At 35.6% G+C, this 12,681-nt stretch overlaps 1 protein-coding gene and 1 pseudogene across 1 annotated transcript in view; one reads left to right on the top strand and one right to left on the bottom strand.

Moving 5' to 3' along the window:
• Nucleotides 1–12,681, top strand: part of STPG2 (sperm tail PG-rich repeat containing 2) — a 646,188-nt gene that overhangs the window by 127,503 nt on the left and 506,004 nt on the right. The window contains exon 8 of the mRNA XM_057728986.1: nucleotides 6,896–7,057. Coding sequence (XP_057584969.1) covers nucleotides 6,896–7,057 — 162 coding nt within the window. The remainder of the gene's footprint in view (nucleotides 1–6,895; nucleotides 7,058–12,681) is intronic.
• On the bottom strand, nucleotides 10,792–10,891 carry LOC130850587 (U6 spliceosomal RNA; annotated as a pseudogene).

Below are 12,681 nucleotides of genomic sequence, written 5' to 3'. Positions count from 1 at the left end.
ACCTTCTGTTTCCAACTAATCTGGGGTCTACCTGTTTGTGGGTAGCATGCAGTTAACTTCTTCTGCATGGTGGAGGTTTCAGTATCTGCAAAACAGTTTAAAGGACATAGCTCAGAATATTATCTATAGCCATTGAGGAGGAAGTAGAAGTCCTTGACTTTGTTTAATGGCTAAAGTATTATATTTTGTCTTGCTTGACTGTTTTCCTTTATTTCTGCTCTTCTCACTTCTCTGATTAAATTTAGTCTTTGGAACTCAGGGCAGGCCTAGAGGCTAAAGTTTTCTACAGACAAGAGCCAGGCAGAGGGCATGGGATTGTGGAATCTGTCCTGAGAAGGCCTCAGGGGGTCCTGCTCGGTTACAGTAGTATTCATGGGCCTATAGCAATTCTGAAGTCCAGTCAGGCACATTTCCTTGGTTAGGGCTCAGTTGGGCTCCCTGAGAATAATATTTTCCATGATCCTTTGTTTTACCTTTTGAGCTCTTAGTTTCATCCTTTGAAACATCCTTCCTCTTCTATGAGAAATAGGCTGTGTTTTCAGCTTTCTCAGCCTGGTTCCTGCCCATGGGAGATCAGGGGTCTGTGAGCCACTTTTCATTTTGCACTGTTGTCCATTTCATTCCAAGTTTGTTCAATTCCTTATAAAAACTTTGTAGGTTTATTATTTTATTAATTTATAATCAAATACACTGGACAAAAGCCATGCTCACATGTACTTCTTAGAAAAACCTCTGTCTACTTTGGGTCACCTTTAGTGTTGCTGTTTTTCAGTGCTCTTATATTTCAGTGCTCTTATTGTTTTAGCCTAAAGGGTGTGACATATGGCTTTAAAATTCTTAGAGATTCTTTTCTTTAACTGAGAGGTTCCATGAGATACTGTCTTAAATCTTTTTGAGGTCTTAACAAAGGTCTTACTGCTAAACCCTGGATTTGGTCTCAGGGTGTTTTTTGCTTTGAGAGCTTTTTTTTGTGTGGAGAAATTGGATATGAAAAACAATTTTACTTTCAAACTCAGGAAATCTTGGTTCCTTTTTATTTCCTGTAAATTCTGCTTGAAAACTGAGCAGTTTTTAGCTCTTCGCTTTCTTACTGTACCTTCTCACACACAGCTAAGAGCAGCTAGTTGGCACTTTTGATATTCATCCTAGAAATTTCTTTAGCTGGAATCTACTAATTTACTAGGGATTTTCTTCACTATCCCAAGTATTAGTTTTGCTAAAATTTCTGCCATTATAGAATACAAATTATCTTTTCTCCAACCTCCATAATGTTTTTATCACTCTCTTTAAGCCATTATCAACTGTCTCCTCAAGGCCATTTCTCTAAGTCTTGAGTTGTTTCAGCTTCTAGCCCATTGCCTGATCCCAAACCATTGTTCCAAGTTTTGACATGGTAATTTTTTTTATAGTAATACAGTACTCCTGGTATAAAATTATTTACTACTTATGCTGTTGAGAGATTGAGTCTTATTCTTCTACCTCTTCAATCTTGGCTAGTCTGGTGGCTTCCTTCTCCAATGGCATGCAGTGGAACTGATATTCTAGCACTTCTCAGACAAAGTCATAAGCTTAACAGCATACACCTGGACCTATAGAAACACTTGATCTTGGAGACCTGAGCTTCTAGATAGAATTCTGACTAGTCTAAGAGTGCCATTTTGGAGAGGTCTTACGTAGGTGCTAGGCACTGCCCCAGATGAGCCTAGCTCAGTAGTGTTTATCATGAATCTGAAATACAAATTATTTAAAAATATGAATTTCTTGAGTGACCCAACTGCCTTAAGTTTGGGCCTTGTTTTCAGTTTGATGGTCTTATGTATTACCAATAAAGTTTTGTAAGTTCCCCAAAGGTTATTTTATTTTTAAAGGATAAAGTTTACTTGCGATGACCTCTAAAATCTAATCCTGATCTTGAATATTTCAAGAATTAGCAAGAATGGCCTTTGTGTGTTTTTTTTTTCCCTATGTGGATATTAGTGTACAGTAATGCCTTAGACCCATCAGTCGGTCATAGAACAGATTTGACCACCTAATATACGGCTCAGAGCTGTTGCGGGTTACTATTAGAAGGCATCCCTAAACTGTCTAACTCAGGGGTTCCTGGGCATTTCTACACTTAATAACTGGAAAATAAATATAAAAAACCTCTAATGTAAGTGAATTATGATGATTAGGGTGGCTTTTCAAGTCATAACCTTAACAAGATAGTACCTGAAATGCACACACCTTGAGGTCCCTATATTTAAGTACTTAAGCTCACCTGTCATGTGTTATGTTATCCTCTCATGCTAGAGGAGAGGTAAATCTGAGATATTTGTATTTTAAGTCCCTTAAATGGTGGCCCAAATAGTTCTCATTATGCTCTCTACTCATATTTTTCCTAAACATCATCAGTTGAGGAACGTTGGAAGATGGCAGAAATAAAATATATTAGCATTTAGGTTTTCTGAGAGTTGGTACAGTAGACTTTTGGGGAATAGACTTTAGATCTGGAATATTTGAAAAATGAGGAAGAGTTTATGGGCAGCTTCTTGAGAAAAACCTTACATGTATCAGGAGTGCAGAGGATTTGACTGCATAGAATGACTCGATCACTTTTAAACCAGAAGGAACCTAAAGTATCATCTAGCCTCATGCCCGTTTGTCAAGCATTTGTTTCCTGCCTATAATGAGAAAGGAGATTGTTATACCAGAATGTAAATCCTTACAATGCTTCCTCCATTGATAAAGACTAGTTACAAAATGTTTAGTGGAACAATCAATTTACATTTAGTTGTAAGCTCCTTTTCTTGTAGATTATTCTTGGATGGGCAGCAGTTCACAGATCACATTTTGAGTAGCACTGATCTAGTCAATTCCTATTATCTTCAGAGAGGAACTTGAAGCCCAGGAAAACAAATGAGATTTAAGTGATGGTTCATACCTATTTAGTTGCATATCTAATTTAGTAGATTCCATAACATGAGTACAACCAAATCAGGTGTTCTTTCAAGTATATGATATTACATTTTATGAATATTGCTGCTCACTGGAACTGATTTTTTGAAAATACTGAATTATAAGACATATACAAATATTTGTCTCAGATATTTGAATGTCTTGATAAAAACTTTTATCAATGGCAAAGAAAGTTGTTTGTATTATTTTGAATGAAAAAAAAAAGAAATATTACTCAGATTGCCACTGTAGAAAATAGTCCTGGTTATAAATGTGCACTAAAGGGTAAAAGGCAAAAATTAAAATAACTAAATACTATGATAGGAAGATTGGGTGATAGGTGACTTTTTTCTCTTCCAAATTGGTTTTTTTTTTTTTAGAACTTTTATTGAGATACAGTTAACAGACAATAAACAGCATATATTTAGAGTGTACAATTTGGTATCCCAATCTCCCAATTCATCCCCCCCCCAACCCTCCCTGCTTTCCCCACTTGGTGTCCATGTGTTTGTTCTCTACATCTGTGTCTCTATTTCTGCCTTGCATTTCCTCTTTCATAGTTGTTAGCATTTGCCTTATGTATTGAGGCACTCCTATATTGGGTGCATATATATTTATAATTGTTATCTCCTCTTCTTGGATGGATCCCTTGATCTTTATGTAATGTCCTTTCTTGTCTCTTGTAACATTTTTTATTTTAAATTCTATTTTATCTGATGTGACTATTGCTACTCCAGCTTTCTTTTGATTTTCATTTGCATGGAAAATCTTTTTCCATCCCCTCACTTTCAGTCTGTATGTGTCCCTAGGTCTGAAGTGGCTTTCTTGTAGACAGCATATATATGGATCTTGTTTTTGTATCCATTCAGCCAGTCTGTGTCTTTTGGTTGGTGCATTTAGTCCATTTACATTCAAGGTCATTATCGATATGTATGTTCCTATTAGCATGTTCTTAACTGTTTTGTTGTTGTTTCTGTAGGTCCTTTTCTTCTCTTATGTTTCCTGCTTAGAGAAGTTCCTTTAGCATTTGTTGTAGGGCTGGTTTGTGGTGCTGAATTCTCTTAGCTGTTGCTTGTCTGTAAAGTTTTTGATTTCTCCGTCGAATCTGAATGAGATCCTTGCTGGGTAGAGTATTCTTGGTTGTAGGTTCTTCCCTTTCATCACTTTAAATATATTGTGCCACTCCCTTCTGGCTTGCAGAATTTCTGCTGAGAAATCAGCCATTAACCTTATGGGAGTTCCCTTGTATGTTATTTGTTGTTTTTCCCTTGTTGCTTTTAATAACTTTTCTCTGTCTTTAATTTTTGTCAATTTGACTACTATATGTCTTGGCATGTTTCTCCTTGGGTTTATCCTGCCTGGGACTCTCTGTGCTTCCTGGACTTGGGTAGCTATTTCCTTTCCCATGGTAGGGAAGTTTTCAACTATAATCTCTTCCAATATTTTCTCAGGTCCTTTCTCTCTCTCTTCTCCTTCTGGGACCCCTATAATGTGAATGTTGGCACGTTTAACATTGTCGAAGAGGTCTCTTAGGCTGTCTTCTATTCTTTTCATTCTTTTTTCCTTATTCTTTTCTGCATTGGTGATTATCACCATTCTGTCTTCCAGGTCACTTATTTGCCCTTCTGCCTCAGTTAATCTGCTATTGGTTCCTTCTAGTGTATTTTTCATTTCACTTATTGTGTTGCATATCTCTGTTTGTTTGCTCTTTAATTCTTCTAGGTCTTTGGTAAACTTTTTGAGCTTTGCATCCAATCTTTTTTCAAAGTCCTGGATCATCTTCACCATCATTATTCTGAATTCTTTTTCTGTAAGGGTGCCTATCTCCTCTTCATTTAGTTGTTTTTCTGGGGTTTTATCCTGTCCCTTCATCTGGTGCAAAGTCCTCTGCTTTTTCATTTTCTCTGTCTTTCTGTGGCTGTGATTGTCAGTTCCACAAGACGAAATACTGCTGATACTGCTTGATACTGCTGTCTGCCCTCTTGTGGAGGAAGCTATCTAGGAGGCTTGTGTGTGCTTCCTGATGGGAGGGACTGGTGGTGGGTAGGGCTGAGTGGGCAGAGCTCAGTAAGACTTTAATCCAATTTGGTGGGCAGAGCTCACCAAAACTTTAATCTGCTTGTCTGCCAATGGGTGGGGCTGTGTTCAGACCTTGTTGGTTGTTTGGCCTGAGGCTACTTAGCACTGGAGCTTACAGGCTCTTTGGTGGGGCTAATGGTGGACTCTGGGAGGGCTCACGCCAATGAGCACTTCCCAGAACCCCTGCTGCCAGTGCCCCTGTCTCCTCGGTGAGCCACAGCCGCCCCCCACCTCTGCAGGCAACCCTCCAACACCGGCAGGTAGGTCTGGTTCAGTCTCCTATGGGGTCACTGCTCCTTCCCCCTGGGTCCTGGTGAGCACACTTTTTGTGTGCCCTCCAAGAGTGGAGTCTCTGTTTCCTCCAGTCCTGTGGAGGTCCTGCAATCAATCCTGCTGGCTTTCAAAGTCTGATTCTCTGGGGATTCCTCCTCCCATTGCTGGACCCCCAGGTTCGGAAGCCTAACGTGGGGCTCAGAACCCTCACTTTAGTGGGTGGACTTCTGCAGTATAACTGTTCTCCAGCTTGTGAGTCACCCACCCAGCATTTATGGGATTTGATTTTAACGTGATTGCGCCCCTCCTGCCATCTCATTGCAGCTTCTCCTTTGTCTCTGGATGTGGGGTGTCTTTTTTGGTGAGTTCCAGTGTCTTTCTGTCAATGATTGTTCGGCAGTTAATTGTAATTCCGGTGCTCTTGCAAGAGGGAGTGAGCACACGTCCTCCTACTCTGCCATCTTAATCCTCCCAAATTGGTTTTTAATGTTGTTATATCAACATCTCAATACTTTTTGGCATCAAGAATTTTCTGCCTGCCTTCTTCCCTTCCTTCCTTCTTTATTGAGTATAATTTACACAATGAAAATAATTTAAGTGTATAGTTTGATGAGTGTTGGTACATGTATATAGTCAGGTAATCACCACTATATAATCAAGTTTTAGGACACTTCCATCGTTCTTAAAAAGTTCTCTCATGCCCTTTTGCGGTTAATCTCTACCTCCACTCTTGGCCCTAGGTAACTGTTAGTGTTTCTATGATTTTGCATTTTCTAGAATTTTATACAAATGGAATCACACATTGTTTAGGATTTTGTGTTTGTCATCTTTCATTTAGCATGATGTTTTTGAGGTTCATTCATGTTGTTGCATTTATTTTTTCTTTTTATTATTGAGTATTATTCCATTGTTTGGATTTAGCACATTTTGTTTATCTGTTCACCAGCTGATAGACATGTGGGTTGTTTTTATTTCTCTTGGGGAAATAACTAGGAGTAGAATTTCTGGGTCATATGGTAAGTATATGTTTAACTTTATAAGAATTTGACAAATTGTTTTTCAAAGTGGCAAAGCACTTGGCATTCCTGCCAGCAATATATGAGAATTCTTTCTAAAAAATTACATAATTTAAAGTTACTCAGTTTATACAAAAGATGTGGTATATATACACAATGGAATACAACTCAGCCATGAAAAAACAGTGAAATTTTGCCATCTGCAGCAACGTGGATGGACTTTGAGGGTATTTTGCTAAGTGAAGCAAGTCAAACAAAGACAAATTGTATGTATGATAGCACTTATGTGGAATCTAAAAAATACAACGAACTAGTGAATAAGCAAAAAGAAGCAGACTCACAGATATAGAGAAGAAACTAGTGGTTACCAATGAGGAAAGGGAAGGGAGGAGGAGCGATACAAGGGCGGGGAAAAGTAAAAGGGTTATTATGGGAATTATATGAAATGATGGATGTGAAACTTTTGAAAATTGTAAAGCACTGTAGAATTTAAATAATCTTTTATTCAATAACTAAAATAAAAAAGTTACTCAGTTTAAAAGAATTAAAAATGTGCTTATTCTTACATATGATATTCTTCATAATTCTAGGTCCTGGGTTTTATAATATCCCAAACAATACTTTAATTGACAACTTTAGCGATACATGCTTGAAGAAACAAAAGAAAAGTGCATTTGGTTCTTCTGTTCCTCGGACTCTCTTCCTGGTTCACAAAGAAGTCTTTCCCACTCCTGAGCCTACTGATTATAGGGTAATATGTGAATACCAAAATTATGTTATTTATATCTAATACCAAGAATTTAGGGTTTACAGGATTACATGTGATATATTTGCCTCATTATTATAAGCCATACTATTACTGAAATTATTTATATATGGTCACTTATGGCATAAGAACAAAAATTAATTTGGTTCACAGCTATGTTTGTGATTTCTTTCTTAAAAATAGATCTTATTCTTTATCTTTTCAAAGATCTCCTATGTACTTCTTTAAATATTTTTCTTCATTTTATGATTGAGCCACTGTTTTCTTAGAGTAAATTTAGGCTTTCTTTAAATTAGGCCTTCTTTAAATGCTCTCTGCAGTTTTGTAATTTTTATGTTGATGTCTTACATCACTTTATTAGATTTATTCCTCAGTATTTGATTTTTTTTAATGCTATCAAATGTTATCTTTTAAATATTTTCATTGTTTAGCTTTCTGTTATTGGTGTAAAGAAGTATGAGTCTTTTTTAAAGATTTGCTTTACCAATGATCCATGCTTCTTGCTAAATTAAATGATTAATCCTACTAATTTATAATTGGTTTTTAAAAAATTTCCTCAAGTACTTTTATGCCATCTGTGAATGGCAGTTTCTTTTTTTCCCCATTTGTTTCATCTTTTATATATATATATATTTTTCCTTATTGAATTTGTGCATCTCAGAACAAGGCTCGAGAATGTTCATAGGAATTAAAAAATATCCAAAACCCAACAAGGCAAAATTCACACAGTATAGCATTCAATAAAGGAAAAAAAAATTACTAGGTATGCAAAGGAACAGGAAAGTACAACCCAGAATAAGGAAAAAAATCAATAGAAAGAGGCCCAGAAATTACACAGATGACAAAATTGGTAGACAAATACATTAAACAGTTATTATAAATATTCTCTATGTTCAAGAAGGTAGAAGAAACATTGGGCATATTAAGTAGAGAAATGTCACAAATTGAAGTTCTAGGGATGGCAAGTATTGATACAACGTATGGAAAAAAGTACACTGGTTAGCAGCAGATTAGGTAGTTCAGACGAAAAGATTAGTTAACCTCAAGACAGTAATAGAAACTATTAATATCTCAAATGAAGTACAGTGAGAAAAAAAGACAAAGAAGTCAATAAAGTATCAGTAAACTATGGGACAATTTGAAGTGGCCTAAATGTATAACTGAAATCCTTGAAGGGAAAGAAAGAGTGAGGGGACACAAAAAACAATTTTAAGAAATAATGGCTGAAAAGACAAATATTGTATGCTAACTCACATATACGGAATCTAAAAATGGTACTGATGAACTCAGTGACAAGACAAGAACAAGGACGCAGATGCAGAGAATGGACTGAAGAAATCGAGGTTTGGGGGGGGCGTGGGGTGAAGGGGAAGCTGAGACAAAGTGAGAGAGTGCACAGACATGTATATACTACCAACTTTAATAGATAGCCAGTGGGAAGTTGTTGTATAACAAAGGGAGTTCAACTCGAGGATGGAATATGCCTTAGAGGAGTGGGACGGGGAGGGTGGGGGGGAGTCGAGGGAGGGAGGGAATACGGGGATATGTGTATAAAAACAGATGATTGAACTTGGTGTACCCCCCCAAAAATAATAAATAAATTAATTAAAAAAAAATAATGGCTGAAAATTTCCAAACTTTGATGAGAACTAAAACCATATATCTGCAAAGCTCAACAAACCCATAACACAAAAGACATCAAGGAAACTCTGCTGAGGCAAATTATAATCAAATTGAATAAAATGGTAAAAAAAGAAAAAAAATTCTTTTTTTTATTTTTTATTTTTATTATTTTTTTTGGAGTACACCAAGTTCAATCATCTGTTTTTATACACATATCCCAGTATTCCCTCCCTTCCTTGACTGCCCCCCCTCGAGTCCCCCCCACCCTCCCCGCCCCAGTCCTCTAAGGCATCTTCCATCCTCAAGTTGGACTCCCTTTGTTATACAACAACTTCCCACTGACTATCTATTTTACAGTTGGTAGTATATATATGTCTGTGCTACTCTCTCGCTTCGTCTCAGTTTCCCCTTCACCCCCCGCCCCCTCCCATACCTCGAGGTCTTAAAAGCAGCCAGAGGAAAAGTATACATGACATTAAGAGGGATGAAGTTAAAAATGACAGTACATTTCATGTTGGAAGTGATGCAAGTCAGAAGACAGCAGTGCAACATCTTTAAAGTATTGAAAGAAAATTGTCAACTTATAATTCCATTGCAGGCTCAAATATCTTTCAAAAATGGAAACAAAATGAAAAGTTTTTCTAAAAACTTACATTTATAACATAAATAAGTCATGGGGATGTAATGTAGAGCATGGTAACTATAGTTAATAATACTGCATTGAATATTTGAAAGATGCTAAGAGAGTAAATCTAAAAAGTTCTCATCACGAGAAAAAAATCTTTGTGGTAAGGGATGTTGACATTGTGGTGATCATTTTGCGATATGCGTAAGTATCGAATCATTATGTTATCAACCTGAAACTAATACAATGTTTTATGGCAATTCTACCTCCATAAAAAAGAAGACCTTTTCATATATATAGAAGCTGAAATATTTATCTGCAAAAGGCCTATAGTGTAAGAAATGTTAAAGGAAGTCCTCCAGGCAGAGAAAATTGTTACCAAATGGAATCTGGATCATTATAAAGTAACTCAGAGTATCAAAGATAACCATGTGGGTAAATATAAAAGGGTTTTGTTTGATTTCTCATTTCATTGAAAGCCAAACGTTTTACATGTTTTTGATTTGCTGACAATTTACCTTCATAGAAGGTAGTGAAAACCAAGAGAGGAACTCCTATTCTGAGCTTAATTTTGATTAAATAGAGGAGAACTAATTTATGAAATAGAAGGGAACAATTTTACAAATAGTGATCATGTTATTTTAAAGTTTAGAATTTTCAAAGAAGAGATTCTGGACATTGTTAGACATTTACAAGAAATGTAGAAAATCGCCTTTTCAAAATGATCAGCAGAAAACAAGAAATATTCCTGAGACCAGAGATTATAAGAGTAAAATTAGCCTAACAGATTGACAGGAAGCCACTCTCATGAGTAAAATTCTGACAATGCAGTTTTCTACACATTAAACCTTTTAGATTTCAGATTTTAAAAGGACATCTTAATGTTTATATAATTATTCATTGTTTCCCCTTCCTAAAGAATTTGAAAAAGCTTTAAAGAATGCATATAAAAGTTAAAGTAGCTAAAAATTTGGGTGGAAAATATAGAAAGAATAGATAGGTAGATACTCTATAGATAGAATATAAACAGAAGTTAAACACTGGGGAAGTTTGAACATAGTTGTCAGATCATAAAAGGGCATTTACAAAACAGTGGAAATGTGTCTATCCTATAGTACACACTTGGGAAGTAATAATTGAATAAATGAATACAAGAGAGAGGCATAGATGTATAATTTAGAAAGTTTAAAGACAAGAACAATTTATTGTAAAAAATTCTAAAGAAAATTAAAATGACTTTGTTTAAGTTTGGTTTGTCAGAAGAATTGCTAAGAAGATATAAGAATACTGTAGGGGTGGGATAGATGATATAGGGATAGCAGAGCTACTGGAATACTGAATTGGGTTGGATTCTCCTATCAGAGAAAATGATTTTCAACCCCAAAAGTGTGGAATACACATGGTTTATAGGAAATTGAATACTAATATACTTACGGTGGTAATGTAAGAGTACCCTAGTACTTAAAAAATTTTTTTAAATGAAATGCTTCACAAATTTGCATGTCATCCTTGCACAGGGTGCTAACATCTGTATTGTTCCAATTTTAGTGCATGTACTATTAAAGTAAGCACCCTAGTGCTTTAAATTAGTTAAAAACTTGAGTTGTAACTGAAATACATCTCATTGTAATGAAAGAACAGCTGTGAAATCATTATCAGTAACCTTTTAATGATGTTGCAGATTTATAGGCATATCAGAAAAATGGGAGTGAATAAAGGTTTTTCTTATTTCAACAAAAATTATTAAAACTTTGCAAAGTGAGATTTTCATAATGTCTTGCAAAATTTTAAATTGTTGTTAGTAAAGTTGTAGGATATAATTAACATTCAAAAATCAGTGGCATTTTTACATACTAACAACAAACTGTCCAAAAAAGAAATTAAGGAAACAATCCCATTTACAATAATATGAAAAATATTTAGTAATAAATTTAACCAAGGAGGAGAAAAGTCTGTATACTTGACAAGTATAAAACACTGATAAAAAATTGAAGAAGACAAATAAATGGCAAGATATCCATGTTCATGGATTGGAAAAATTAATTGTGCAAATGTCCATACTACCCAAATGATATACACGTTCAGTGCAATCTCTATCAAAATTCCAATGGCATTTTTCATAGAAATAGAAAAAAAGCCTAAAATTTATATGGAACCATAAAAGATCTTAAACAGCCAAAGCAATCTGAGCAAAAAGGGCAAAACTGGAGGCGTCACACTACCTGATTTTAAAATACCCTACAAAGCTATAGTAATAAAAACGGTATTTTATTGGCATAAATACAGACATATAGACCACTGGAACAGAACAGAGAGCCTCAGAAATACATCCATATATTTTCTTCCAAAAACACATGATGAGGAAAAGACTGTCTCTTCAATAAACTGTGCTGGGAAAACTGGATATCTACATGCAGAAGAATGAAACTGGACTTTTATCTCACACCATATAGAAAAAAATCAAGTCAACATGAATTACAGACTTAAATGTAAGAACTGAAACTGTAAAACTACTAGAAGAAAACTTAGGGAAAAAGCTTTTTGACACTGCTCTAGACAATAATGTTTTTACATATGACCCCAAAAGTACAGCCAACAAAGGGAAAAATAAACAAATTGGATTGCCTCAAACTACAAAGCTTCTGTACAGTAAAGAAAATAATCAACAGAGTGAATGGGGAAAATATTTACAAATCATGCTTCTGAAAAGGGGTTACTATCCAACACATATGAGAAACTCTGGTCAATAGCAAGAAAACTAATAGTTTGATTTAAAAATGGACAAAGGATCTGAATGGACATTTCTTAAAAGAAGACATACAGATGGCCAACAGGTATATGAGAAAATGCTCAACACCACTAACCACCAGGGAAATGCAAATAAAAATCACAATGCCATATCACCTCACACCTGTTAGAATGGATATTCTCAAAAAGGCAAGAGTTAAGTGTTGGTGAGAAAATGGAGGAAAGGAAATCCTTGTGCACTGTTGATGGGAATGTAAATTGGTACAGCCATTGTGGAAAACAGTATGGAGGTTCCTCAAAAAATTAAAAATAGAACTACCATATGATCCAGCAATCTGACTTGTGATTAATGTATCTAAAGGAAATGAAGTATGTTCAAGAGATGTCTGGTATTCCATGTTTATTACAGCATTATTCACAAGAGCTGAGATGTAGAAACAACATATGTGTGTATGGAAAGATGAATGGATAAAGATGATGTGGTGGGCGGGTGTGTGTGTGTTTACACACATATACCACATACAGGGGAATACTATTCAGCCTTACAAAAGAAGGAAATCCTGCCATTTGCAACAACAGGGATGAACCTGGAGAACATTATACTAAATCAAACA

This window comes from Hippopotamus amphibius, chromosome 3 (assembly GCF_030028045.1).
Source record: "Hippopotamus amphibius kiboko isolate mHipAmp2 chromosome 3, mHipAmp2.hap2, whole genome shotgun sequence".
Lineage (NCBI taxonomy): Eukaryota > Metazoa > Chordata > Mammalia > Artiodactyla > Hippopotamidae > Hippopotamus > Hippopotamus amphibius.
Note: the sequence above shows the minus strand (reverse complement) of the source record. Positions and strands in the feature narration are given on the sequence as shown.